At 38.0% G+C, this 26,162-nt stretch overlaps 1 protein-coding gene across 5 annotated transcripts in view; it reads right to left on the bottom strand.

Annotated features, from left to right (window-relative positions):
* Nucleotides 1–26,162, bottom strand: part of RUNDC3B (RUN domain containing 3B) — a 167,284-nt gene that overhangs the window by 92,007 nt on the left and 49,115 nt on the right. For 3 of the 5 annotated variants that reach the window (XM_070787622.1, XM_070787619.1, XM_070787620.1), the window contains exons 3-4: nucleotides 10,301–10,351; nucleotides 2,291–2,424 (exon numbers count right to left, since the gene is read on the bottom strand). In XM_070787622.1, the coding sequence (XP_070643723.1) occupies nucleotides 2,291–2,424; nucleotides 10,301–10,351 (185 nt within the window). The remainder of the gene's footprint in view (nucleotides 1–2,290; nucleotides 2,425–10,300; nucleotides 10,352–26,162) is intronic. The other 2 variants (XM_070787621.1, XM_070787623.1) reach the window with 1 other exon arrangement.

Raw genomic sequence — 26,162 nt, 5'->3', positions numbered from 1 at the left:
GGAACTAAAGAGTCTCTTGATGAAGGTGAAAGAGGAGAGCGAAAAAGCTGGCTTAAAACGCAACATTTTCAAAAAACTAATCTCATGGCATCTGGTCCCATCACTTCATGGCAAATAGATGGGGAAACAATGGAAACAGCGACAGACTTTATTTTCTTGGGCTCCAGAATCACTGTGGACAGTGACTGCAGCCATGAAACTAAAGGCACTTGCTCCGTGAAAGAAAAGCTACGACAAACCTAGGCAGTGTTTTAAAAAGCAGACACATCACCTTGTCGACAAAGGTCTGTATAATTAAAGCTATGGTTTTTTCAACAGTCATGTATGGATGTGAGAGTTCAACCATAAAAAAGGATGAGCGCTTAAGAATTGATGCTTTTGAACCCTGATGCTAGAGAAGTCTCTTGAGAGTCCCTTGGACAGCAAGGAGATCAAACCAGTCACTTCAAAAGGAAATCAAGCCCGAATATTCACTGGAAGAACTGATGTTGATGCTGAAGCTCCAATATTTTGGCCATATAATGTGAAGAGCCAGCTCACTGGAAAAGACCCTGATGCTAGGAAAAAAAGACCCTGATGCTGGAAAAAAAAGAGGGCAGGAGGAAAAGGGGGCAACTAAGCATGAAATGGGTGGATGGCATCATTGAGTCAATGGACATGAGTCTGAGCAAACTCTGGGAGAGAGTGAAGGACAGGGAAGCTTGGCATGCTGTAGTCCATGGGGTCACAAACAGCCGGACATGACTGAGCAACTGAACAAGTCTTTTCACCTTAACTTACAGAAGCCAAGATACAAGCTCAGTTAAGATGCAAAAGAGAATTCAAATTGCACATTTTAAAAACCTGTATTCAATCAGACAATTAGAAAGTAAATAAATGAATAAATTTAATAGTTCAAGAAAATGGAGGCCAAAAGACCACTAAGATAACAATTGTGACAAAAATGAAATCTGCTAAAGTAAAAAAGAAACAAAAGAGATTTAAACATCTATGAGAAAAAAATTTTTACAAAAAAACTAGTCATCATAGTTGACTTAGAAATAAAGACATTTATTGACTTCAATGTATCCCCTATTGGCTCAGACAGTAAAGAGTTTGCCTGCAATACAGGAGACTTGGGTTTGATCCCTAGGTCGGGAAGATCCCTAGAGGAGGGAATGGCAACCTCACTTCAGTATTCCTGCCTGGAAAATCCCATGGACGGAGGAGCCTGGAGGGCCCCAATCCATGGAGTTGCAAAAAGTCAGACGTGACTAACACACTAACTTAAAAATATTACACATTCTATTAAACAAGAGAAATACATTTTTGTTAATATTAACATTATCAGAAAAGTCTTTTAAGTCCTAGGAAGCTATCAAGCTTGTGAATTACACTCTAAGTTTTCCCAAATTCTCGTTTTTACCTGAAAGCTTTAATTTTAATGTTGGCAACAAATATTGTCAAGCTGTTCTTGTCAGAACAGACTTACTTCATTCATCTTTATTTAAGGACTGTCTACAAATGCCTAAGTCAAGAAAGCTATAGTTTGAATGTTTTTCTTTCAAGTAAAAATACTATTACACAACAAGAGCATCTAGTTCAGCTAACAATTCAAACAATTGCACGAGCACTTTTCCTTGAGACGACCACCGTGTTTCAGTATGCTGCAGAAATGCTTTATGCATGCTCCCCACTGTGTCAATCAAAATACTAAAAAGAAAGGTTTCCAAAGGTTGAGATTTAATTAAATTAATAATGTCTACCATTACAAACATTAAGTGAAAGTGGCTTTTTTTTTTTAAGACTGAGTGCATGACGAGGAAGAACTCAATGACTACTAGAATAGTTTGATGCCACTGTTTTACTTGGTGCCAAGGCAGCAGCAATTTTAACTACCACTGCTTCTGCACCAGTAATGCGATAGCAACCCGGTGCAACAGGCAAATCACATCTGGAATTACGTGAACACAGTCTGACACGTGGACTGCCAGTGCAGGACACGAAGAGCTGCTGAAACTTCACAGACTGGGAAATATTTCACCGTGCTTCTCAAAAAAGAAACTCACAGTGACCAGCTTCATGCCTTCTTGCTACTTATAAGGCAACAGAGAAGATTCAAGAGCACTCTAAAATAACTAGTAAAAAACAAAAAAATTAAGCCTCTGAAAGATGTTCAATTTGGTCAAGTGCTTAATTTCAACAAAGAAAGGAAATATTGTATACAGCAGGGAGCTTGAGTTCTCTGTTTGGGTCAAATGCTCAGGCAGAGAGCACACGCACACCCTGCACATTCCTACTGAGGTCTTACCTTAGCTCTGGAGGAACTGACATGTTCCATATTCTCAATGCTGCAGATACAGTTCTGTGAAACTTTCCGGCAAGCCACTCTGATATAGTCCCAGAAGCTACGAGGACTTCCGTAACCAAACCAGGTTACTTGACCTTCAGGAGACAAATTGTAACACAAAATAAAAAGAAAACCAGACTAGTAACTCAAAATGCAAGAGCAACAAAATAAAGGGCAGTAGAGTGTGAGATTGTTGAAAGGACACTGATTTGGGGGTCAAAAAGCCTTAAGTCTGGTCCCTTTCTAACTTTACCTACTTGTGTGATTTTGGGCCATCTATTTAATGGATCTGGATCGTAGTTTTCTCAACAATACAATCAGAGTAAATGAAGCAAAAAGGGCCTAGACACTAAACACAATTGTCTGCAGGTTAATATCCTATTATTCTAACACAGTCTTCCAGAGAGCACACAGTTAGCCTTCCTTGTGCTTTCAGTTAAGCTTTCATTTAAATCGCACCTTTGCCATTTACTGGCTGTGTGACCCCAGGCAAGTTAATTAACCTTTCTGAACACTTTTCTTGACTCTAAAAGGGGACTAGTTGGAGTAACCACTTTATGAGTATTCTCTAAATCAAATACAACAATGCCTGAGTAACACATGAGTAATCCTGAGTAATGCCTGATTAATGAGTATTGAGTACGAGTAATGAGTATTGAGTAATGCCTGAGTATTCAGGGTATAGTATTCTCTGAATCAAATACAACAATGCCTGAGTAATGCCCGAGTAGTCCTGAGCATAGGACTTGGCACATAAAAGTACTGTACAAAAAGAAAGATAATAAAAAAGGAAAAAAATGTTACCTCTTGCATCCTAAACCTTTCTCTTCTTGGAAAAACAGAAAAAAATTTAAAAGGCGACACTTTTTCTCCTCTTCAGAGGGATACTTCCAAGAAATGAAACAACATGTAGCCTGTAAGTACCTATCAACAGCAGGAACCATACACTGACTAACCATTACCACCCATTCACTACCATTCTACCCAAACCTTCATCCGTCATTCACCTGCTCACTTCTAGTCAACAACCCATGACAAGTCCTTAGGCACTTACCATTCTAATCTTCCAGACCTGGATAACTACGTCTGTGTTCAAGAACAAATGTTCTTTTGTGTGTATTAATATTTCAATGCAGGACTTTGGGTAATAAGTCCATGGGACCAATTTTGTACTCTGAATATGTTTAAATGGGATATGAGAGACATCTTAGTATTTCTTCAGTTTTCTGAAATAATTATTCTTACCTAGGGAAGCTGTTCAATCTTAAGAAATAGTAGCTTTTATATTTTAAAACCTCTGCTTCTTTATTTTGAAGTAACATTTATTGATCTCAATTTTCTTTTCCCCAGTAACATGTTCTCTCTAAGCAACATTAAGAAGTATAAAAGTGTTCTTGTCCACATGCAGCATTTTAGGAACAATGTCTGAAATATCTGAGTGGTGTCCAACCACGGCAACACCTAAGAATAACTAGGCTTCTTTTAAAAAGTACTCATGTCTGGGCTCCACCCAAACTAAATAATCAGAATCTTTGGGGGTGGGCCTAGGCATTGCTATTGTTAAAAGATTCCTCTGGTATTTCTAATAATATAGTTAATCAACCAAGGGAAAGATCACATGTCACGATAGGTAATCCCTATTCCTCATGCAGGACATTTCAAAGGCCTCCTCTTTTTGTAAGCCGCATGTGATCTCTACAGCAAGTCACTCCTCCCTACGAGCTGGCCTAACATCCTGAGCTTACACTTATAGTTACCTGCTTACTTGATTGCCTCACACATGAGATGGTAAGGTCACTAAGGCAGAGACTATATCTTATTTGTCTTTAATTCTATCTCTAGCACTTGACACAGTGCTTGTCTCACAGCAGGCATTTAATAAATATTTATTAAAACAAATCGACTGGTTAATCCACACTGCTGCTGTTGCTAAGTCGCTTCAGTTGTGTCCGACTGTGTGTGACCCCATAGATGGCAGCCCACCAGGTTCCCCCGTCCCTGGGATTCTCCAGGCAAGAACACTGGAGTGGGTTGCCATTTCCTTCTCCAATGCATGAAAGTGAAAAGTGAAAGTGAAGTCGCTCAGTCATGTCCGACTCTTAGCGACCCCATGGACTGCAGCCTACCAGGCTCCTCCATTCATGGGATTTTCCAGGCAAGAGTACTGAAGTCGGGTGCCATTAACCAGATCTTAATTGCAAATCATATAAAAATTTGAATCTTAAAAATCTAATTAGGATCTTTTTACAGTAACAGCTCAGTGACAATCTGGTATCAAGATGTCTGCATACTACATTACAAACATCAAATATTCTGGACAAAAATATTTACCTTTATAAAAATACAAAACCATGGACACATCCCTACTCAAACATCATTATATAACTCAAATGTCTCTTCAGTAATGAAATCTTGCTGGCAAAAGATAGAAATCTATAGGAATGTTTTAGGGCAATTTTCATGTTATCAATTTGTTAGCCATTTGGAGAAGAGACAGGATGTCTAATGTTAAGAATGTGGGCTTTTGAGTCAAGACCAGAACAGAGCACTTTCTAGACGTGCAATCTTAAGCAAATGACTTTTCATTCTACCAACTTGAGTTTCTTCTATGAACTGATAATAATGGTAGTATCTACATGATAACACTGTCATGAGGATTAGATAATGTATGTGCAGCAATTACTATATAGCCTAATACAGATGTTAATAATCATTATTACTTTTATTACTATCATACAAAGAGTTAAGAGATCCAAGCTCCCCTTGCATTACAAAATAGCAATGAAACACATAGTGAAGTTTTTCCCTTTACTTGCTTAGAATCTAGAAAAATCTTTAAAATTTACTCCCTAATCCAACCTTTTCCCAGATCAACCATCCTAAATTGACCTCCCTAAAGTCTAGTCTTGGTTAATTTCTTTAGCTTCTACTAATGGAGATCATCCCACAATTTAAAAATGAGGACTACCAACCACACTTCTCTCAATAAATGGACTACCATACACTGGAAGCAATCTTGAAGGGAGAATCACAAGGCTTCTCTGGTAACTTTATTTTAAACCTTCTCATAAGTTTGATGGGGCTGAGGAAAAAATTATGAGAAATTTCAAAGTAGAGCTGTTGAAAATTTAAAAAAAGTAACAAAGTCCCTTATCGATGGGTAGGTAGGGATGACTCAGTAATCCCACTACTGGGCATATTTCCAGACATTCTCTCTTTTTCAGAGAGAACCATAATTCAAAACAACACACGCACCCCAATGTTCACTGTAGCACTACTTACAACAGGCAGGACATGGAAGCAACCTAAATGTCCAGCAATAGGGGAATGGACAGAGAAGCTGTGGTACATATATAGAATGGAATATTACCAACCATAAAAAGGAATGAAACTGGACCATCTGTAGAGACATGTGTGGACCTAGAGGCTATCATACCGAGTAAGGTAAGTTACAAAGAGAAAAATATCATATATTAACGCATATGTGTAGAATCCAGAAAAATGGTATAGATGATCTTATTTGCAAAACAGAAACAGAGACACAGACACAGAGAACAAACATATGGAGCCAAGGGGGGAAGAAGTGGGGTGGGATGAAGTGGGAGTTTGGGATTGACATATATACACTACTGGTAATATGTATAAAATAGATAAGTGGTGAAAACTTAATAAATAGCTCAGGGAACTCTACTCAGTGCTCTGGGGCCACCTAAATGGGAAGGAAATCCCCAAACGAGGGGATATATGTAAACGTACAGCTGATTCTCTCTGCTGCACAGTGGAAACTAACACAGCATTGTGAAGCAACTACACTCCAGTAAAAATTACCTTAAAGAAACAGAGTCCCCTTTTGGAGGAGAGGAAACAAAGATACGGAAAAACTAAATATCTAGGCTTAGGTTATACAGAGAGGAATGGATGCTAAATCCTTCAGACTCCTGCTGTGTGAATGATATGCTGTCTACAGGACTTTCACCCACGAGACAATGACAAGATTTCCTAGATAAGAAACTAAAGAAACTGAGAAACTAACCAATTAACAGCATGACACGTCACCATGACTCGCAGGGCCTTACGCTGAAGCTGAAGCTCCAATATGCTGGCCACCTGATGCAAAGAGCTGATTCATTAGAAAAGACCCTGATGCTGGGAAAGACTGAAGGCAGGAGAAGAGGATGACAGAGGATGAGACAGTTGGATGGCATCACCAACTCAATGCACATGAGGTTGAGCAAGCTCCAGGAGGTGGTGAAGGACAGGGAAGCCTGGCGTGCTGCAGTCCATGGGGTTGCAAAGAGTTGGACACAACTTTGCGACTGAACAACAAAGTATACCAGTCACAGCATCTTCACAACACTTCCACCTACTCGAGAAATGAGATGAGAGCATGACTGGCTTGATTCTGCCTGCCTTACTCTTTCATGTGCATTGTTTTCAAAATGAATTTGTTAAATCAAGACCCTGAATTTTTCACATTCAGAATGATGTGCTTTGGTTAGGAGAAGGTGGGGTCTTTGTTAGAAACTCCAAATGAACTCTCATGTAAATTGTCCATATATCCTAGGATTTTAAGTAAGTAATTTCTGCATCTATAAAAACGGTTGAGGTTAATTAAGAATAACAGAAGTGTTCAATTGGTTATTTGAATTATTATTACTTGAACATTGCTTGTACTTACATACAGATTAACTGTTAGCAAAAGATGTACTTGGGGTTATTAGTCTGTAAAACCTATATTCAACAGGAAAATTTAAAAAGTTACAAGCTGACCATGCCTTTAAAAATAATTGCTGAGGTAATAAATAATCACTCCAAAGATATTCTTATTTCCTTTAAAAATAGCCACAAAAGCAAATCACATAGCAAGGAACCGACTAGCCTATATTTTGAAGAAATTTTATTCAGGAGAAGAAACATGCTATCACTAACTGAATTCTCTTTTTAATGTTGGCAACAAGTACAGATGTATAAAGTGCTTTCAATTTTATATGTATTTTTAGAAGTTGACTTTTTATCAAAGTTACACAAACTTTTCAATACTTATTTCCAACCCATTGATATGACTCTAATTCATTTCAGGCACAGAAATAAGAGGTGAAAGTTTGCTAGACTAAAAGGTGATCTGCTACTAACCAGCTACATGATGTCTTTCCCACTAAACTGCCTATTTTCAAGCACCTTAAAATGGCCTGTGATCACTAAGGTCTAACATTATTTTAAATTGCTCTTTTATATTACCTCACTTGAATAATGTAGATATTCACGTCATGCAGAGTATTTGTGTTTTGTTCTTACGTTATTTTATGGCCAGATGAAATCTTCTAAAAACTGAAATTTCCTAAGTGGTTCTCTATTTAGTAGTGGATGACAACACGTCATCTTTTGGTAATATATAAATTAATCTGTTAAATGACTTTCTTTCTCCACTCTTTGTATTGTGCTTAGTTTTGTGAAGAGCTGACTGAAGTTTTGTTAGTGCCACAATACATCACCTGGATGACAACATCAAAGACTATGTATAGTCCAAAGACTTGGACCTGCCATTTATCTAGACAAGCGATAAAAGACAGCGCCATCAAATTTTAAAAAGCCACTCTAATATCACTGCCCCTTGGAAGAAAAGCTATGACAAAACTAGACAGTGTTTTAAAAGGCAGAGACATCACTTTGCCAACAAAGGTCCACATAGTCAAAGGTATGGTTTTTCCAGTAGTCATGTACGGATGTGAGAGCTGGACCATACAGAAGGCTGCATGCTAAAGAACTGATGCTTTCAAACTGTGGTGCTAGAGAAGACTCTTGAGAGTCCCTTGGACAGCAGGACATCAAACCACTCAATCCTAAAGGAAATCAAGCCTGAATATTCATTGGAAGAACTGACGCTGAAGCTGATATTCACTGGCTACCTGATGCGAAGAGTTGACTCATTGGAAAAGACCCTGACACTGGAAAGACTGAAGGCAGGAGGAGAAGGGGACAACAGAAGATGAGATGGTTGGATGGCATCACTGACTCAATGGACATGAGTTTGAGCAAACTTTGGGAGACAGTGAAGGACAGGGAAGCCTGGCGTGCTAGAGTCCATGGGGTCGCAAAGAGTCGGACACGACTGAGCAACTGAACAACAAAAATATCACTGCAAAAGCTTCAGATACTTAAAGGAAACTAATTACTTGTGGATTTCTATTGTTGCCAACATATTTAGATTGTTTAACTTTGCACTGTCAATTCTATAGTGTGTGTGTGCGTGTGCAGTTGCTTCAGTTGTGTCAGACTCTTTGTAACCCTATGGACCATAGCCCACCACAGGCTCCTTTGTCCATGGGATTTTCCTGGCAAGAACACTGGAGTGAGTTGCCATTTCCTCCTACTGGGGGGATCTTCCCAACTCAGAGATTGAACCCACGTCTCCTGTGTCTCTTGCACTGCAGGCGGATTTTATACCACTGAGTTGCCGGGGAAGCAGGAATCTTACATTTCTTCCTGCTAATTTATGAAAATTAGTTTAAAATTTTCTAAACAGAGAAAATTCCCATTTCTGCAAAAGATCAGAATCTTGTCCTTTAAAAAAAAGGCACTACTATTAGCTGAAGTTCACATTTACTAGACCACCCAGTGCTGAAAGTACAATCGTGACCTTGATTAATTTTCTAGATAAAGTTTCATGTTAATGTTCTTAAAAAAAAAAGAATATAAACACTTGAACTAACTTTAATTACACTTTCAGCTGATGTGAATAACTCTGAGTCTAGATGAGATACTCAACTGTACTTATACAGCTACTCTATGTTACTTATGCCTCAAATCGTTCAGCAACTATGAATCACAGTTACCAATCTATAAAATGTAATCATTATCCTTTGGTACTGACGATGTCTTGTTCATTGGTAAGGAATTTATCACAAACGAACTTCTAAACCATACCACAGTTTATACCATAAAACTTAGCCAATTCTTAATCTCCCAAAACAACAAAGAAAATGAAGATAATCAGGTTCACCAGAAATCTGAAAACTGAATTTGACTTATAGGCTTTTTTATCCTAGTAATTTTGCCATCTTTTGAAGCAGAGTACAAAGGTTTTGCGTTCTTCTTCCACCCGCATTTTTAATATAAGGCTTAGAACACTGGTAGACTGAATTAAGAGCATGAAGGCTGACATCCACACAGAGTCACATATCAAAGCACAGGCCTGAAGAAAAGGAGTGTAATGTTTCAGCAGTGACTAAGGTTATATACAAGGGACCTAAATTGTTTAAAGTGATTGTGGGGATCAGGTTGAGGAAATGAGAACATACTGTTTCGCTATTTCTACCTGTCTTACTATAAGTGATCTTTAAAAATAACAACTATGTACGTCTTTTCTAAGTCAAAAATATAATAAAAGGCATTAGCATGAGGCCTAGCAGTGCTTTGTATACAGCAGGAATACAATAAAAAAAAAATTCAAATAAGTGAGTTAAGGCATATATTCTATCTTGAAGAAAGGAAACTAAAGAATATAGTCCCACTAGTGGTTTAAGACCAGCAGTGGCTGTTGATAGCACCCATGTATGTTTTACTGAGTAACTTTGGAAAATTCACAGCTTCCCTGAGCCCCAGTTTGCATGTAATTCAAATATTACTACACAGCACTTACAAACTGAGAAAATAACCAGTAAGTCTTATATTAGTGATTGTATAGTAAAATACAAATAACACAGATACAGATGATTAATAAAATTGTGCTTAAAACCAGGAAACTTAATAGAAATACAGAGGGGGTCATGTAGGAGAATAAATGGAGTATTATATTGTGTGGGTTAACAAAAGGCTTTTAATTTAAAAATCAGCATAAGCATAGTTCTGCCCTCTGGATTAACAAAAGCAGAAAGCTTTGCAAAACCCATGCAATGTACTAAGAAAGATCACTTAACTGATACAGCCCTCCCCAGTAAGTCAGTGGCGGGAGACATCACCAGCATAGAGTACCTTGAAGAGGTATTTGCAGATGAGACAGCCATCGGCAACTTTGGGAACTCTCTTTAAAAAAATAACAACACAGAAATATTTCAGAAACCTGACATCAAGTTTACAAAAGCAAACTGAACAGCCCCAATAAGATAGCTAAAAATAATCTTGATGCAGTAAACATCACTTACATCTATTACATAAGATGAACTCAATTAAGATGAACATGGGCTCTACTCAGCATGGAAATCAAACTGGTCTCTTTGTAGCCTATTCTGTTGGAGAGGCTGGGGCGGATAAGTTACAAAAGAGAGAAGCTACTGTTCCCTGTTTATTTTCATCTCCATTACTGCTCCCCAAAATTAACAAGCTGATAATGAACGAATGCAAAATGAACAAGCTGCTGCTGCTGCTGCTAAGTCGCTTCAGTCGTGTCCGATTCTGTGAGACCCCATAGACTGCAGCCCACCAGGCCCTGCCCTCGTCCCTGGGATTCTCCAGACAAGAACACTGGAGTGGGTTGCCATTTCCTTCTCGAATGCAGGAAAGTGAAAAGTGAAAGTGAAGTCGCTCAGTCGTGTCCAACTCCTAGTGACCCCATGCACTGCAGCCCTCCAGGCTCCTCCATCCATGGGATTTTCCAGGCAAGAGTACTGGAGTGAGCCTTCTCCAAAATGAACAAGAAGCCTGATGAATTTGCTAGCCTTGCACCTCAGAATGTATACAAATGGCTAGGAAAGTTGCTCACTTATTGAACTACATGACTCAGAAAGTTAACTTTACAAATAACTGTTCTTTTTTACTGTTAAACTTTTCAAAAAGTTATAAAATTCATTTTAAGGAGCAGTTCTCTCTTTTATCAGTTTAAGAAGAGATAAAGTTTACATATTTTTTCTGAATCATGAGAACAGCACTTAATTATTTAGTAAAATAATCCTTAGTTTAACCAATGTTGACTAAATGACTACTTTATGCAAAAGCACTGTTTTTCCTACAGCTTCAAATTATTCTTTAACAATCACCATTTGGAAAAGTACTATAAATTCTTGCCTATGTTTTTTGGCATTTGGTAGAATTATACAGGAACACTCCAAAGTCAAATTTCTGAAGACATACTCCCCACAGATGGTATCTTTCATAAGCAAACACTGAAATTTCAATAGGACATGGTCCCAGTTCAGTTCAGTCGCTAAGTCGTGTCCGACTCTTTGCGACCCCATGAATTGCAGCAGGCCAGGCCTCCCCGGCATTCACCAACTCCCAAAGTTCACCTGAGTGAACTCAGTGAGTTCATATAGTGAACTCAGGTCCATTGAGTCGGTGATGCCATCCAGCAATCTCATCCTCTGTCGTCCCCTTCTCCTCCTGCCCCCAATCCCTCCCAGCATCAGAGTCTTTTCCAATGAGTCAACTCTTCGCATGAGGTGGCCAAAGTACTGGAGTTTCAGCTTTAGCATCATTCCTTCCAAAGAAATCCCAGGGCTGATCTCCTTCAGAATGGACTGGTAGGATCTCCTTGCAGTCCAAGGGACTCTCAAGAGTCTTCTCCAACACCACAGTTCAAAAGCATCAATTCTTCGGCGCTCAGCCTTCTTCACAGTCCAACTCTCACATCCATACACGACCACAGGAAAAACCATAGCCTTGACTAGACGAACCTTTGTGGCAAAGTAATGTCTCTGCTTTTCAATATGCTATCTAGGTTGGACATAACTTTCCTTCCAAGAAGTAAGCGTCTTTTAATTTCCTGGCTGCAGTCACCATCTGCAGTGATTTTGGAGCCCCAAAAAATAGTCTGACACTGTTTCCACTATTTCCCCATCTATTTTCCATGAAGTGATGGGACCAGATGCCATGATCTTCGTTTCCTGAATGTTGAGCTTTAAGGCAACTTTTTCACTCTCCACTTTCACTTCTGAGTTCCTCTTCACTTTCTGCCATAAGGGTGGTGTCATCTGCATATCTCAGGTTATTGATATTTCTCCCGGCAACCTTGATTCCAGCTTGTGTTTCTTCCAGTCCAGCGTTTCTCAGGATGTACTCTGCATAGAAGTTAAATAAGCAGGGTGACAATATACAACCTTGACGTACTCCTTTTCCTATTTGGAACCAGTCTGTTGTTCCATGTCCAGTTCTAACTGTTGCTTCCTGACCTGCATACAAATTTCTCAAGAGGCAGATCAGGTGGTCTGGTATTCCCATCTCTTGAAGAATTTTCCACAGTTGATTGTGATCCACACACTCAAAGGCTTTGGCATAGTCAATAAAACAGAAATAGATGTTTTTCTGGAACTCTCTTGCTTTTTCCATGATCCAGCGGATGTTGGCAATTTGATCTCTGGTTCCTCTGCCTTTTCTAAAACCAGCCTGAACATCTGGAAGTTCACGGTTCACGTATTGCTGAAGCCTGGCTTGGAGAATTTTGAGCATTACGGACATGGTCCCACACCTTTCCAAATACTTAGACCTTTTATGAAACTAAACAGAAGCAACCAAACACGGTGAGTAATGTATAAAAAAATAAAAGGAAGGAGCTATATATAGTTGTACTATTGGCTACATCTATGTCTCTGCTATTCAGCTCTATCCTCCTACATCCATTTGCATCATTACAAACAAATATTAAATTTGGAAACATATCCAAAAGGATCTATAACCAAAGGTACCCTAGTTGAAGCCCATATTAAAAATGAATGCTCTTTCTACAACAAACAAAATGAAAATCTCTCTGCATTAAATATAAATCAGAACAGAATGCTTTTCGTTGAAAATGTTAAGAACACCAATTTTTAATGTTTAAACCATCTGTACTAGCTCTGCCTTGAAAGTAGTGTGTCTTATCTGTAGTCACTTACATAATCAAAAAGTTATCAAAGTAAAAACAATTTTTAGGAAAACTGTGGTTAAAGTAATTTTACTTAAAAAAAAAAAGTCTCGAGTAAGATTCATCATGTTCAGATTTATGTCATGGTTTAATCAATACCTGGTACAAAATAGGAAACAACTACTGAATCTATTATGAAGCTCAATTTATACTTTAGGGTTTTTTCCAGCTGTTAACATGTTAGCCTTTATGACCTGGTTATGTGTAATATTTTGATTCTGGCTGTGGAACAACATCTGAAAATTTTAAGAACTAAAACATTTCCACTTATTTGTAGGCATTAACTGTTTTGATCATTATTTAATATCTCACTTGAGGTCAGTTATAAGCAACCAGAAGTGTCCAGACCAAAAGAAAATCCACCAGATTCCAATGATCTGTAGTCACAGTTCAGCACCCCTCTCATTCTGTAGATGGAAAGGTGAGGCCCAGAGAGCGCCCACCTGGACCCAGCACCTCTGTTCCCCGCATCCTCATGCTCACCTACTCCTTTGGCCGTAGACAAGATCTGACAGATGAGAGAATCAGTCGATTGGCTTTCCTGGTTGAACATGAGTTCTTACTACAGTCTCATAAATGGGAAAAATAACGGGGCAGTAAACACGCAGTGTGAATGGGGTAAATGTTTTCATATAAAATTTAAATCCTTAGCTTAGATGGTGCCTATATATATACATATATATGAATGGCAAAGCTTACATTATTTCAAAGTGGCTCAAGGAGTGGCTTGTTAGTAGAAAACATTCTCATTTTCAATTGAAATTAAAACGTTTTGTTTTAAAGTATACAATAATAGTTATTTATATATTTTGTTTAAATTATTTATAATATATAAATGACATAATACATATATGATATACCTGAACAAGAATATAGGTATATTAATACACAAATACTTGAAATGTACTTACATAGTTCATATGTAATTTATGTTACACATTTCATATGAAATTAATATGTAACATTATATATTCAAATCTATTACATATATATAATGTTATATATTTAACATTAAACATATAATGTTAGGACAGATGAGACAAGACCAAATATTTAAACCAAACAAACCAAAAATGTTTTGTTCAAGAACAAAAGTCATTCAAATGGACCATTATAATTATATAATATATGGTGATACTAGGTGCTAGTTTCTAAAATTTTATCCAAATGAAGAATCTACTCAGAAATGGATATACAATAAAAGAATGCTTAATTATACTGAAGATATAGTATTTCCTGACTTCGAAAGTAGATAATTTTCAAAAACAAATAACTAAGTAAATCAACTTTATAATCTTTATATTAACATGGAAAATGGCCACTATACAGAAAAGACTACTGTTTTAAACCAATCAATCAGCCTTGGTGATAAGACTGAATGTAACAGCAATCCATAAATACATTTATTCTTCCCTTTTTTTCATGTTAGCCCTTGTTACAACTTTAGCTTTCTATTTATTTTGATTCCTTTGATGACTGAGCTACATTATCATGATTGATAAAGTCTGATAAATGCTAACAACTATAAAACGTGAACCTTTAGCCTCTGTTGTATTTAGTCTTATTTTCTCTTTGTGCGTGTATACTTTTCTAATAAGCCTACAAGTAGATGATTTTACTTTTATGTAATTAAAGATGGATTCCTGAAAAAATCCCTAGATTTGTAAATTGATTGCCATTTATAAGGCATATAACAAGACTGATAATCAATGATCAGACAGTAAGTCAGAATTTTCACAAGTTTTCTTTTTAAACTGGGAATACCAGATAGAATATACTCTGTTCTGTCATTAATACTAATAATGTTCAAGTTTGTACTGCTTGAAATTTTGAATCTTTAACCATTTATTTGTATGTAAGAGAAAAACCACTCAGTGAAGCAATATTTACAACTGCAATATGCACTGTAATTCAGCTAACAGTGAAACAGTATCTTTTCTACGTAGCCATTTTCCACTTTTTAGTAGCTTCTAAAATTAAAATATTATATATAACTTATCTTACACTTCTTAAAAGTTTGCTTTAGAATGCCATTTACAGGTAAATGTAGGTACACTGAAATAGTATTTGGTTATTTGATTGAACAATCTTTAAAAACTGAGCACCAAAATTATGCAAATACTCTACATTTGATAAGTCATAGTGACTTTAAAGAAAAAGAATATAGGAAGAATTTTAACCAAATAAAAATATTAGATCATATGCAAGAACAACTCATGGAAATTAGAAAATCAGAAAAATGTAGGAACTGAAATTATGATGCTTTCCAAAAATGAACGAAAGTCCATTGTGCAATCTTTTCCCTGTTCTACAATATGAGAAATATTTACTTCCTTTAAATGAGCAATATTTGAGCACTAAGTGATCTAAACTGTTGAAGTTATGTAACAAAAATTTTACTAAGAAAAAACTTTCCATTACTGAAAATAAACCAAATACGATTTGATAATTACAAGTACAAATTAGCTCTACGCTAATTTGCAAAAATCGTAAGATCAAACTGGGAATGTCCTATTATTTTTCTGGCAGGGACTCAAAAGGCTACAGACACAGGTAAACAAACACAAATATGAATTACCATCAGAAACCATCATTTCCTGCTAACTCCCAGAACTGGATTACCTACTAGACTCACAAAGTTTTTTAACTCTATCCTATATTTACAAAAAAAACACACACACAAAATATCCTAGGCAATTCTATAAATGGTAGCTATTATTTAATAAGTCTTTTCTTAATGCTTTCTTCCATGTTGTACTCCCTTCTCAGAACTTAACTCTAAATTGTAATTCTTTCATTTGAAGGACTTTTGAAGGGACGTTCACAAAAAATAAACTTGAAAAACTCTCCAGGGGTAACCAGGTTTAAAACCATTAATAAACCTCTCCTTCCGTAAGTAAGAAAATGCTTAAATGTGAAGGTTAAAAATTCCTTGAAAATTACGGTTTGGTTCTAAAATATAAAAACTGATTTGTTCCTATCTCCAAATAAAATATAAAAACTTGAGATATCTTTCTTGCTCTTCACCTAAAAACACCTACAACAAATAACACTAATTAAGTGTTAGTGTGATTGTATGACAATCACATACTTCAAACAGGAGCAAATCACCAAGTATGTGGCCATTGTGTGTTTCAGAATTTTAAACATTAAAAACCATATATAATGTGAAACTAAGACAAGAAAAATATTTCAGATGTTTCAAAACAGAAATAAACTTTCAAGTGAAACATAAAAATAAAATAATGAACTACCAATAATAATTATGTAAGAAGACTAGTATCAAGGGAGAAAAAAGTCATAGATCAAAACTCAAAATAATGAGTTCCACATGATGTACATGATTAATTCTCTTTTATTCTAGATTAATTTAAAAAATTCATTCCACAAAACAAATAAAGTCATAATCTGGAAGTTAGGAAATGAGACGAATAAACATGAACATTCAATCTCATTTGTAAATAAAAACAAATTAAAATAACAAAATGTTGTATATATTTCATATTAATAGAAGACCAAAAATATTTTCCCCTTACCAAATTAAAAATAGTAAAATAATAGTATAATGAGCATATGAGAAAATAACCATATATACTATTGTTGGTAAAACCTGATAGATGATAGATAATATAGCAATATACATTAAACATAATACATATATATCATAATATGCATACCCTTTAATTTCAGTAATTACAATTCTAAGAATGCATTAGCTACTATCATTAATAGAAAACAATTTTAAAGAATTAGAAAACTGAAAATTTTTTTCAGTGATATATGACAGCATGTTTATGAAAGAGAAATTTGGTAAAAAATTTTGATAAGTAAATATGACATTAACTATGGTTCATTTATACAACTGAATATTATATATATGTTTAAAATGAAATGGCAATATAAACAAGAGAAGATAGATGCTCAAAAACCTGTACATGACTTTTCATAACAGTACTATTATAATAGTAATGTTGCTGTAGAAAAAAACGGAAACAATCTAAATGTCCATTAAATGATTAATGAATACACAAAATGTGGTATATTTATAGAATGGAACATTATTCAGCCTTTAAAAGGAATGAAGTTCTAGTAGCTGTACAAGAAGGATTAGCCTTGAAAACATGCTAAATTAAAGAAGCCAAACATAAAAGCCACATATTTTACGGCTTCATTTACATGAAGTGTGCAGAAGTAAATCCATAAGGACCAAAATTATATTAGTGGTTTCTAGGAAATGCGGTAGGGGGAGAAAAGGAAGTGCCTGCTCAGTGGATACAGAGGTTCTTTTATAATATAATGAAAATGTCCTAGAACTGACAGCAGGGATAGTCATACAACACTGTGCATATACTAAAATCCAGTGTATTGCACACTTTACAATGGTTAAAATAGTGAACTTTATGTTATATGAATTTAATCTCAAGTCTTAAAATGCTAATAAAACAAAATGATGTGGAAAAATATAGTATGACTAATGGCAAAACACAGGTCATAACAAAGAAAATACACATATTGTTTATGTATACATATTCAGATGTGATAGATATACGGAAAGTTGCTAGCTGCAACTGATTCTGGGATTTCTGGAAGGTTTTATTAATATTTCTAAGGTTTTATATGTGAACCTCTCATTATTTTTACATGAAGTAGGAGTAAAAGGGAAGGCAGAGAACAACTGATAGTCCAAGATGATGAAAGCATACATATACAGAAAGGGGTTAAATTAAGGAATCGTGCTAGAGCTTTACCATTTTCTCCCTTTCTTTCCTTTTTTTAAAAACACAGTAGAACATTAACAAGAATATAAACAGTCAAATAGTCCACATGGCCTTTATGGGATAAAATCTTGAGGAAAGAGGTTTTTCAAAAGGCATCAGGAAAACAAGAAATGATAAGGGCTATAGGCTTCAATTCAGTTCAGTCGCTCAGTCATGTCTGACTCTTTGTGACCCCATGAATCGCAGCACACCAGGCCTCCCTGTCCATCACCAACTCCCAGAGTTCACTCAGACTCACGTCCATTGTGTCAATGATGCCATCCAGCCATCTCATCCTCTGCCGTCCCCTTCTCCTCCTGCCCCCAATCCCTCCCAGCATCAGAGTCTTTTCCAATGAGTCAACTCTTCGCATGAGGTGGCCAAAGTACTGGAGTTTCAGCTTTAGCATCATTCCTTCCAAAGAAATCCCAGGGCTGATCTCCTTCAGAATGGACTGGTTGGATCTCCTTGCAGTCCAAGGGACTCTCAAGAGTCGTCTTCTCCAACACCACAGTTCAAAAGCATCAATTCTTGGGTGCTCAGCCTTCTTCACAGTCCAACTCTCACATCCATACATGACCACAGGAAAAACCATAGCCTTGACTAGACAGGCCTTTGTTGGCAAAGTAATGTATCTGCTTTTGAATATGCTATCTAGCTTGGACATAACTTTCCTTCCAAGGAGTAAGCGTCTTTTAATTTCATGGCTGCAGTCACCATCTGCAGTGATTTTGGAGCCCAGAAAAATAAAGTCTGACACTGTTTCCACTGTTTCCCCATCTATTTCCCATGAAGTGATGGGACCGGATGCCATGATCTTCGTTTCCTGAACGTTGAGCTTTAAGCCAATTTTTCCACTCTCCACTTTCACTTTCATCAAGAGGCTTTTGAGTTCCTCTTCACTTTCTGCCATAAGGGTGGTGTCATCTGCATATCTCAGGTTATTGATATTTCTCCCAGCAATCTTGATACCAGCTTGTGCTTTTTCCAGCCCAGCATTTCTCATGATGTACTCTGCATATAAGTTAAATAAGCAGGGTGACAATATATAGCCTTGACGTACTCCTTTTCCTATTTGGAACCAGTCTGTTGTGCCATGTCCAGTTCTAACTGTTGCTTCCTGACCTGCATACAGATTTCTCAAGAGGCAGATCAGGTGGTCTGGTATTCCCATCTCTTGAAGAATTTTCCACAGTTTATTGTGATCCACACAGTCAAAGGCTTTCGCATAGTCAATAAAGCAGAAATAGATGTTTTTCTGGAACTCCCTTGCTTTTTCCATGATCCAGCGGATGTTGGCAATTTGATCTCTGGTTCCTCTGCCTTTTCTAAAACCAGCTTGAACATCAGGAAGTTCATGGTTCACGTACTCCTGAATCCTGGCTTGGAGAATTTTGAGCATTACTTTACTAGCGTGTGAGATGAGTCCAATTGTGCGGTAGTTTGATCATTCTTTGGTATTGCCTTTCTTTGGGAATGGAAGGAAAACTGACCTTTTCCAGTCCTGTGGCCACTGCTGAGTTTTCCACATTTGCTGGCATATTGAGTGCAGCACTTTCACAGCATCATCTTTCAGGATTTGAAATAGCTTAACTGGAATTCCATCACCTCCACTAGCTTTGTTCGTAGTGATGCTTTCTAAGGCCCACTTGACTTTACATGCCAGGATGTCTGGCTCTAGGCCAGTGATCACACCATTGTGATTATCTGGGTCGTGAAGATCTTTTTTGTACAGTTCTTCTATGTATTCTTGCCACCTCTTCTTAAGATCTTCTGCTTCTGTTAGGTCCATACCATTTCTGTCCTTTATCGAGCCCATCTTTGCATGAAATGTTCCCTTAGTATCTCTAATTTTCTTGAAGAGATCTCTAATCTTTCCCATTCTGTTGTTTTCCTCTATTTCTTTGCATTGATCGCTGAGGAAGGCTTTCTTATCTCCTTGCTATTCTTTGAACTCTGCATTCAGATGCTTATATCTTTCCTTTTCTCCTTTGCTTTTCACTTCTCTTCTTTTCACAGCTATTTGTAAGGCCTCCCCAGACAACCATTTTGCTTTTTTGCATTTCTTTTCATTGGGATGGTCTTGATCCCTGTCTCCTGTACAATGTCACAAACCTCATTCCATAGTTCATCAGGCACTCTATCTATCAGATCTAGGCCCTTAAGTCTATTTCTCATTTCCACTGTATAATCATAAGGATTTGATTTAGGTCATACCTGAATGATCTAGTGGTTTTCCCTACTTTCTTCAATTTAAGTCTGAATTTGATAATAAGGAGTTCATGATCTGAGCCACAGTCAGCTCCTGGTCTTGTTTTTGTTGACTGTATAGAGCTTCTCCATCTTTGGCTGCAAAGAACATAATCAATCTGATTTCGGTGTTGACCATCTGGTGATGTCCATGTGTAGAGTCTTCTCTTGTGTTGTTGGAAGAGGGTGTTTGCTATGACCAGTGCATTTTCTTTTCAAAACTCTATTAGTCTTTGCCCTGCTTAATTCCATATTCCAAGGCCAATACATATGTATTTATGTATTTAGGAATACATAAAAGTATAGGAATATGATTTTAATCAAAAAAGATATATGAAGAAGAGGAAACTTGAGTGACACTTAAATGTTTCCAGTTACATTTTTTTAACCATACTTACAAACTGAAGTTCTCTGTGTTTAGACTCTACATAGCTGCTTATTTACTACTTGAACTTTAAATGTACTATCCTACATAGAGGTTAATTTTATTTCCTATACAATTTAAGGGCCTTCCCCATGGCTCCATGGTAAAGAATCTGCCTGTCAATGCAGGTTCAAACCCCGGGTCAGGAAGATCCCCTGGGGAAGGAAATGGCAACCCACTCCAGTATTCTTGCCTGGGAAATCCCATGGACAGAGGAGTCTGGTGGGCTACAGTCCATGGAGTCGCAAGAGCACAATACAACTTAGCAACTAAAACATACAATTTAAGACGTTGAACAAAAATAACCATCTACACATAACCCTGGATGTTTCAAGAATGTTTGAATATTATGATTTTCTGAGATTCAAAATCTGCTAAAGTTTTCCTACATTTACAAGTATATCATGGAAGTACATTCCAAGAACAGAGTGGCCTTGTCCATTGTCTAAAAGCCAAACTCTGGCAACCTTCAGAGCCACTTTCTTTTCTATTGTATCATGTTTTTTTGGCCTGAGTAGGTGAGTTTTTTTGGGTGAGTTGTGTTCAAATGTTACTGCAGAAACAATTCAAGTCTCATTTTATGTGCGAACTAAGAATCAAAAGTTGGAAAACATTCAAAAATGAACAAAGAAAATTCAAAAGCCAAATGAAGAGGTTTATCTTTACCACTGTTTCTAACAGTGTTTACACCACACTTCAAAAGGTGGCCTCATGGGGAGGTAACTATTTATTATTTAAGTCAGGAAGAGCTTTGAGGTTCAAGCCAGTGTTCCTGAACAATGCTTAGGTATCATAACAGTTCAACTGGATAGCAGAAATTCTAAAATGTCAAGTCACAGACATTCTACCTTATTTTAAGAGTCTGAATCCAGATGCTATCACAAAAAAAAATAAACCAAAAAAACCCCACCAAAAAACAGCCCAGAGATTAGTACTCAGGGGATCAGGAAGTGGAAATTTCTCAAGAGTTCTGTTTTTCAACAAATATTCACTATGTGCCTACCATATCCCAAGCACTGTTCCAGAAATCTAGGTGATGTCAATGAACGAAACAAAGATCTTTACCCTAATGAAGCTTATACTTTAGCAGAGGTAAAGGAATACAATAAACAATAATCATGAAGATGGAGGAGGAATAGGACGGGGAGACCACTTTCTGCCCCACAAATTCATCAAAAGAACATTTGAACGCTAAGAAAATTCCACAAAACAACTTCTGAATGCCGGCAGAGGACATCAGGCACCCAGAAAAGCAGCCCATGGTCTTCAAAAGGAGGTAGGAAAAATATAAGAGACAAAGGAGGTAGGGACGGAGCTCCGACCCGGGAAGGGAGTCTTAAAAAAGAGAGAAGTTTCCAAACACCAGGAAACACTCTCACTGCCAAGTCTGTGTCGAGCCTTGGAACCACAGAGGGCAACATAACAGGGAGGAAAAATAAATAAATAATTAAAACCCACAGATTATGTGTCCAACAGTAACTCCCCCAGCGGAGAAGCAGCGCAGATGCCTGCATTCACCACTAGCAAGCCGGGGCTGGGCAAGGAGGCGCGGGCTGCACTGCTTAGCGTAAGGACCGGGCCTGAATGCCCCGAGGGCAATCTGAGGGAACTATCTTGGGATAGCAAACCAAACTGTGGGATAGCTACCATGCGAAAAGCCCTAACCTAAGACACCGCCACGCCCACTCACAGAACAAAGGACTGAGCAGAGCTAGCCTGCTGCAGACCATCCCCCTTCCGTGACAGGCAGCCAGAGCCGGAAGGGGGCAATCGAGGCCCCAGAGAGGCATTATCTACCAAACTGCAAGCAGCTTGGCTGCTAACCAAGACTTCTTGGGATTCTGGACGGTCAACATCCGCCTGAGAAGGTATCCAAGTTGTACACCCAGAAAACCGAGCGGCAGGGACGGGGCAGGTGATAAGTTACCTCTACCGCGCTCGCCAAACACCTCATCACCTGAGCTGCTCAGACCTGGGAAGGGCACAAAACGCAGGCCCAACCGAGTCTGCGCCTCTGAGGACTACCCAACTGCCTGAACCTGAGCAGCTTAGACCTGGGAAGTGCATACAACCCGGGGCCGGCCTCAGACAGTTCCCAGCAGGGCAACCTAGAGCCTGAGCAGTGTGGACAGGGAGGGCACATGCGCGGTGAGCTGGGGCAGGCCCAGTGTGGCTGAGGCACTGCGAGCACACGCCAGTGTTATTTGTTTGCAGCGTCCCTCCCTCCCACAGTGTGACTGAACAAGTGAGCCTAAAAAAGTGTCCACCACCACCTCCTTGGGCCAGGGTGGAAATCAAACACTGAAGAGATCAGCAAACAGAAGAAGCTAAAACAGAGGGAACCGCCTTGGAAGTGACAGATGCAATAGATTAAAACCCTGTAGTTAGTACCGACTACATAGGAAGGGGCCTACAGATCTTGAGAAATATAAGACGGATCAAGGAACTATCCAAAAATGAACTGACCCCACACTGCCCACACCACCACCAGAGAAAGTCCTAGATATATTTTTACTATTTTTACAATCATTCTTTAATTTTAAATTTTTTTAAGTCCTCTATTACTCCTTTAATTTTCATTTTTATAACCTACTACTACTTTGCAAAAAAAAAAAAAAGAGAGATGCTATTTTTTAAAGCAAACTTCATATATATATATTTTATAACTTTTGTGACTTTGTTTTTTTTTTTTCTTTTTCTTCAATATTGTGTTTTTGAAAATCCAACCTCTACTCTAGATTTTTAATCTTTGCTTTTTGGTATTTATTTTCAATTTTGTACCTTTACGAACCAAATCTTCAGTACCCATTTTTACTTGGGAGTGAGATTACTGGCTGACTGCTCTCTCCCACTTTGGACTCTCCTTTTTCTCCACCAGGTCACCTTTATCTCCTCCCTCTCCCTTCTCTTCTCTACCCAACTCTGTGAATCTCTTTGTGTGTTCCAGACGGTGGAGAACACTTAGGGAATTCATTACTGGCTGGATCTGTCTCTCTCCTTTTGATTCCCTCCTTTATCCTCCTGGCCACCTCTGTCTCCTTCCTCCCTGTTCTCTTCTCTGTGTAACTCTGTGAACATCTCTGAGTGGGCCAGACTGTGGAGCGCACATAAGGAAGTGATTACTGGCTAGCTTGCTCTCTCCTCTTTTCATTCCACCTCATCTCATCCTGGCCACCTCTCTCTCCCTCCTCCCTCTTCTCTTCTCCATGTAACTCTGTGAACCTCTCTGGGTATCCCTCACTGTGGAGAAACTTTTCATCTTTAACCTAGATGTTTTATCAATGGTGCTGTATAGATGGAGAATTCTTGAGGCTACTGTAAAAATAAGACTGAAAACCAGAAGCAAGAGGCTTAAGTCCAAATCCTGAGAACACCAGAGAACTCCTAACTCCAGGGAAAAATAATTGACAGGAGCTCATCAAACGCCTCCATAACTACACTGAAACCAAGCACCACCCAAGGGCCAACAAGTTCCAGAGCAAGACACACCATGCAAATTCTCCAGCAACACAGGAACAGAGCCCTGAGCTACAATATACAGGCTGCACAAAGTAACTCCAAACCCACTAACATCTCATAACTCATTACTGGACACTGCATTGCACTCCAGAGAGAAGAAATCCAGCTCCACCCACCAGAACACTGACACAAGCTTCTCTAACCAGGAAATTTTGATAAGCCACCATGCAACCCTACCCACAGTGAGGCAACTCCACAATAAAGAGAATTCCACAAACTGCCAGAATACAGAAAGGCCACCCCAAACACAGCAATATTAACAAGATGAAGAGACAGAGGAATACCCAGCAGGTAAAGGAACAGGATAAATGCCCACCAAACCAAAAAAAAGAGGAAGAGACAGGGAATCTACCTGATAAACAATTCCGAATAATGATAGTGAAAATAATCCAAAATCTTGAAAACAAAATGCAATCACAGATAAATAGCCTGGAGATAAGGAATAAGAAGATGCAAGAAAGTTTTAACAAGGACCTAGAAGAAATAAAAAAGAGTCAATATATAATGAATAATGCAATAAATGATATCAAAAACACTCTGCTGATGCTGGCTAAGTCGTTTCACTCGTGTCCGACTCTGTGTGACCCCATAGACGGCAGCCTACCAGGCTCCCCTGTCCCTGGGATTCTCCAGGCAAGAACACTGGAGTGGGTTGCCATTTCCTTCTCCAATGTAGGAAAGTGAAAGTCAAGTTACTCAGTCGTGTCCGACTCTTCGCGACCCCATGGACTGTAGCCCACCAGGCTCCTCCGTCCGTGGGAAACACTCTAGAGGGAACAAATAGTAGAATAATGGAGGCAGAAGATAGGATTAGTGAGGTAGAAGATAAGATGGTAGAAATAAATAAATCAGAGAGAAAAAAGAAAAACGAATTAAAAGAAATTAGGACAATCTCAGAGACCCCTGGGACAATGTTAAACGCCCCAACATTCTAATCATAGGAGTCCCAGAAGAAGACACAAAGAAAGACCATGAGAAAATACTTGAGGAGATAATAGTTGAAAACTTCCTTAAAATGGGGAAGGAAATAATCACCCAAGTCCAAGAAACACAGTGTCCCAAATAGGATAAACCCAAGGCGAAACACCCCAAGACACATATTAATCAAATTAACAAAGATCAAACACAAAGAACAAATATTAAAAGCAGCAAGGGGAAAACAACAAATAACACACAAGGGGATTCCCATAAGGATAACAGCTGATCTTTCAATAGAAACTCTTCAGGCCAGGAGGAAATGTCAGGACATACTTAAAGTGATGAAAGAAAATAACCTACAGCCCAGATTAGTGTACCCAGCAAGGATCTCATTCAAATATGAAGGAGAAATCAAAAGCTTTACAGACAAGCAAAAGCTGAGAGAATTCAGTACCATCAAACCAGCTCTCCAACAAATGCTTAATGGTGTATAAACTCGAACCCAAAACAATAAAGTAAATGGCAACAGGATCATACTTATCAATAATTACCTTAAATGTAAATGGGTTGAATGCCCCAACCAAAAGATAAAGACTGGCTGAATGGATACAAAAACAAGACCCCTATATATGTTGTCTACAGAGACCCACCTCAAAACAAGGGACACATACAGACTGAAAGTGAAGAGCTGGAAAAAGATATTCCATGCAAATAGAGACCAAAAGAAAGCAGGAGTAGCAATACTCATAGCAGATAAAATAGACTTTAAAACAAAGGCTGTGAAAAGAGACAAAGAAGGACACTACATAATGATCAAAGGATCGATCCAAGAAGAAGATATAACAATTATAAATATACATGCACCCAACATAGGAGCACCGCAATATGTAAGACAAATGCTAATGAGTATGAAAGGGGAAATCAACAATAACACAATAATAGTGGGAGACTTTAATATCCCACTCACACCTATGGATAGATCAACTAAACAGAAAATTAACAAGGAAACACAAACTTTAACAGATGCAATAGACATGTTAGACCTAATTGATATCTATAGGATATTTCACCCCAAAACAATGAATTTCACCTTTTTCTCAAGCACACATGGAACATTCTCCAGGATAGATC

Source organism: Bos indicus, chromosome 4 (genome assembly GCF_029378745.1).
Source record: "Bos indicus isolate NIAB-ARS_2022 breed Sahiwal x Tharparkar chromosome 4, NIAB-ARS_B.indTharparkar_mat_pri_1.0, whole genome shotgun sequence".
Lineage (NCBI taxonomy): Eukaryota > Metazoa > Chordata > Mammalia > Artiodactyla > Bovidae > Bos > Bos indicus.
This window is presented reverse-complemented; position numbering and strand designations above follow the sequence as displayed.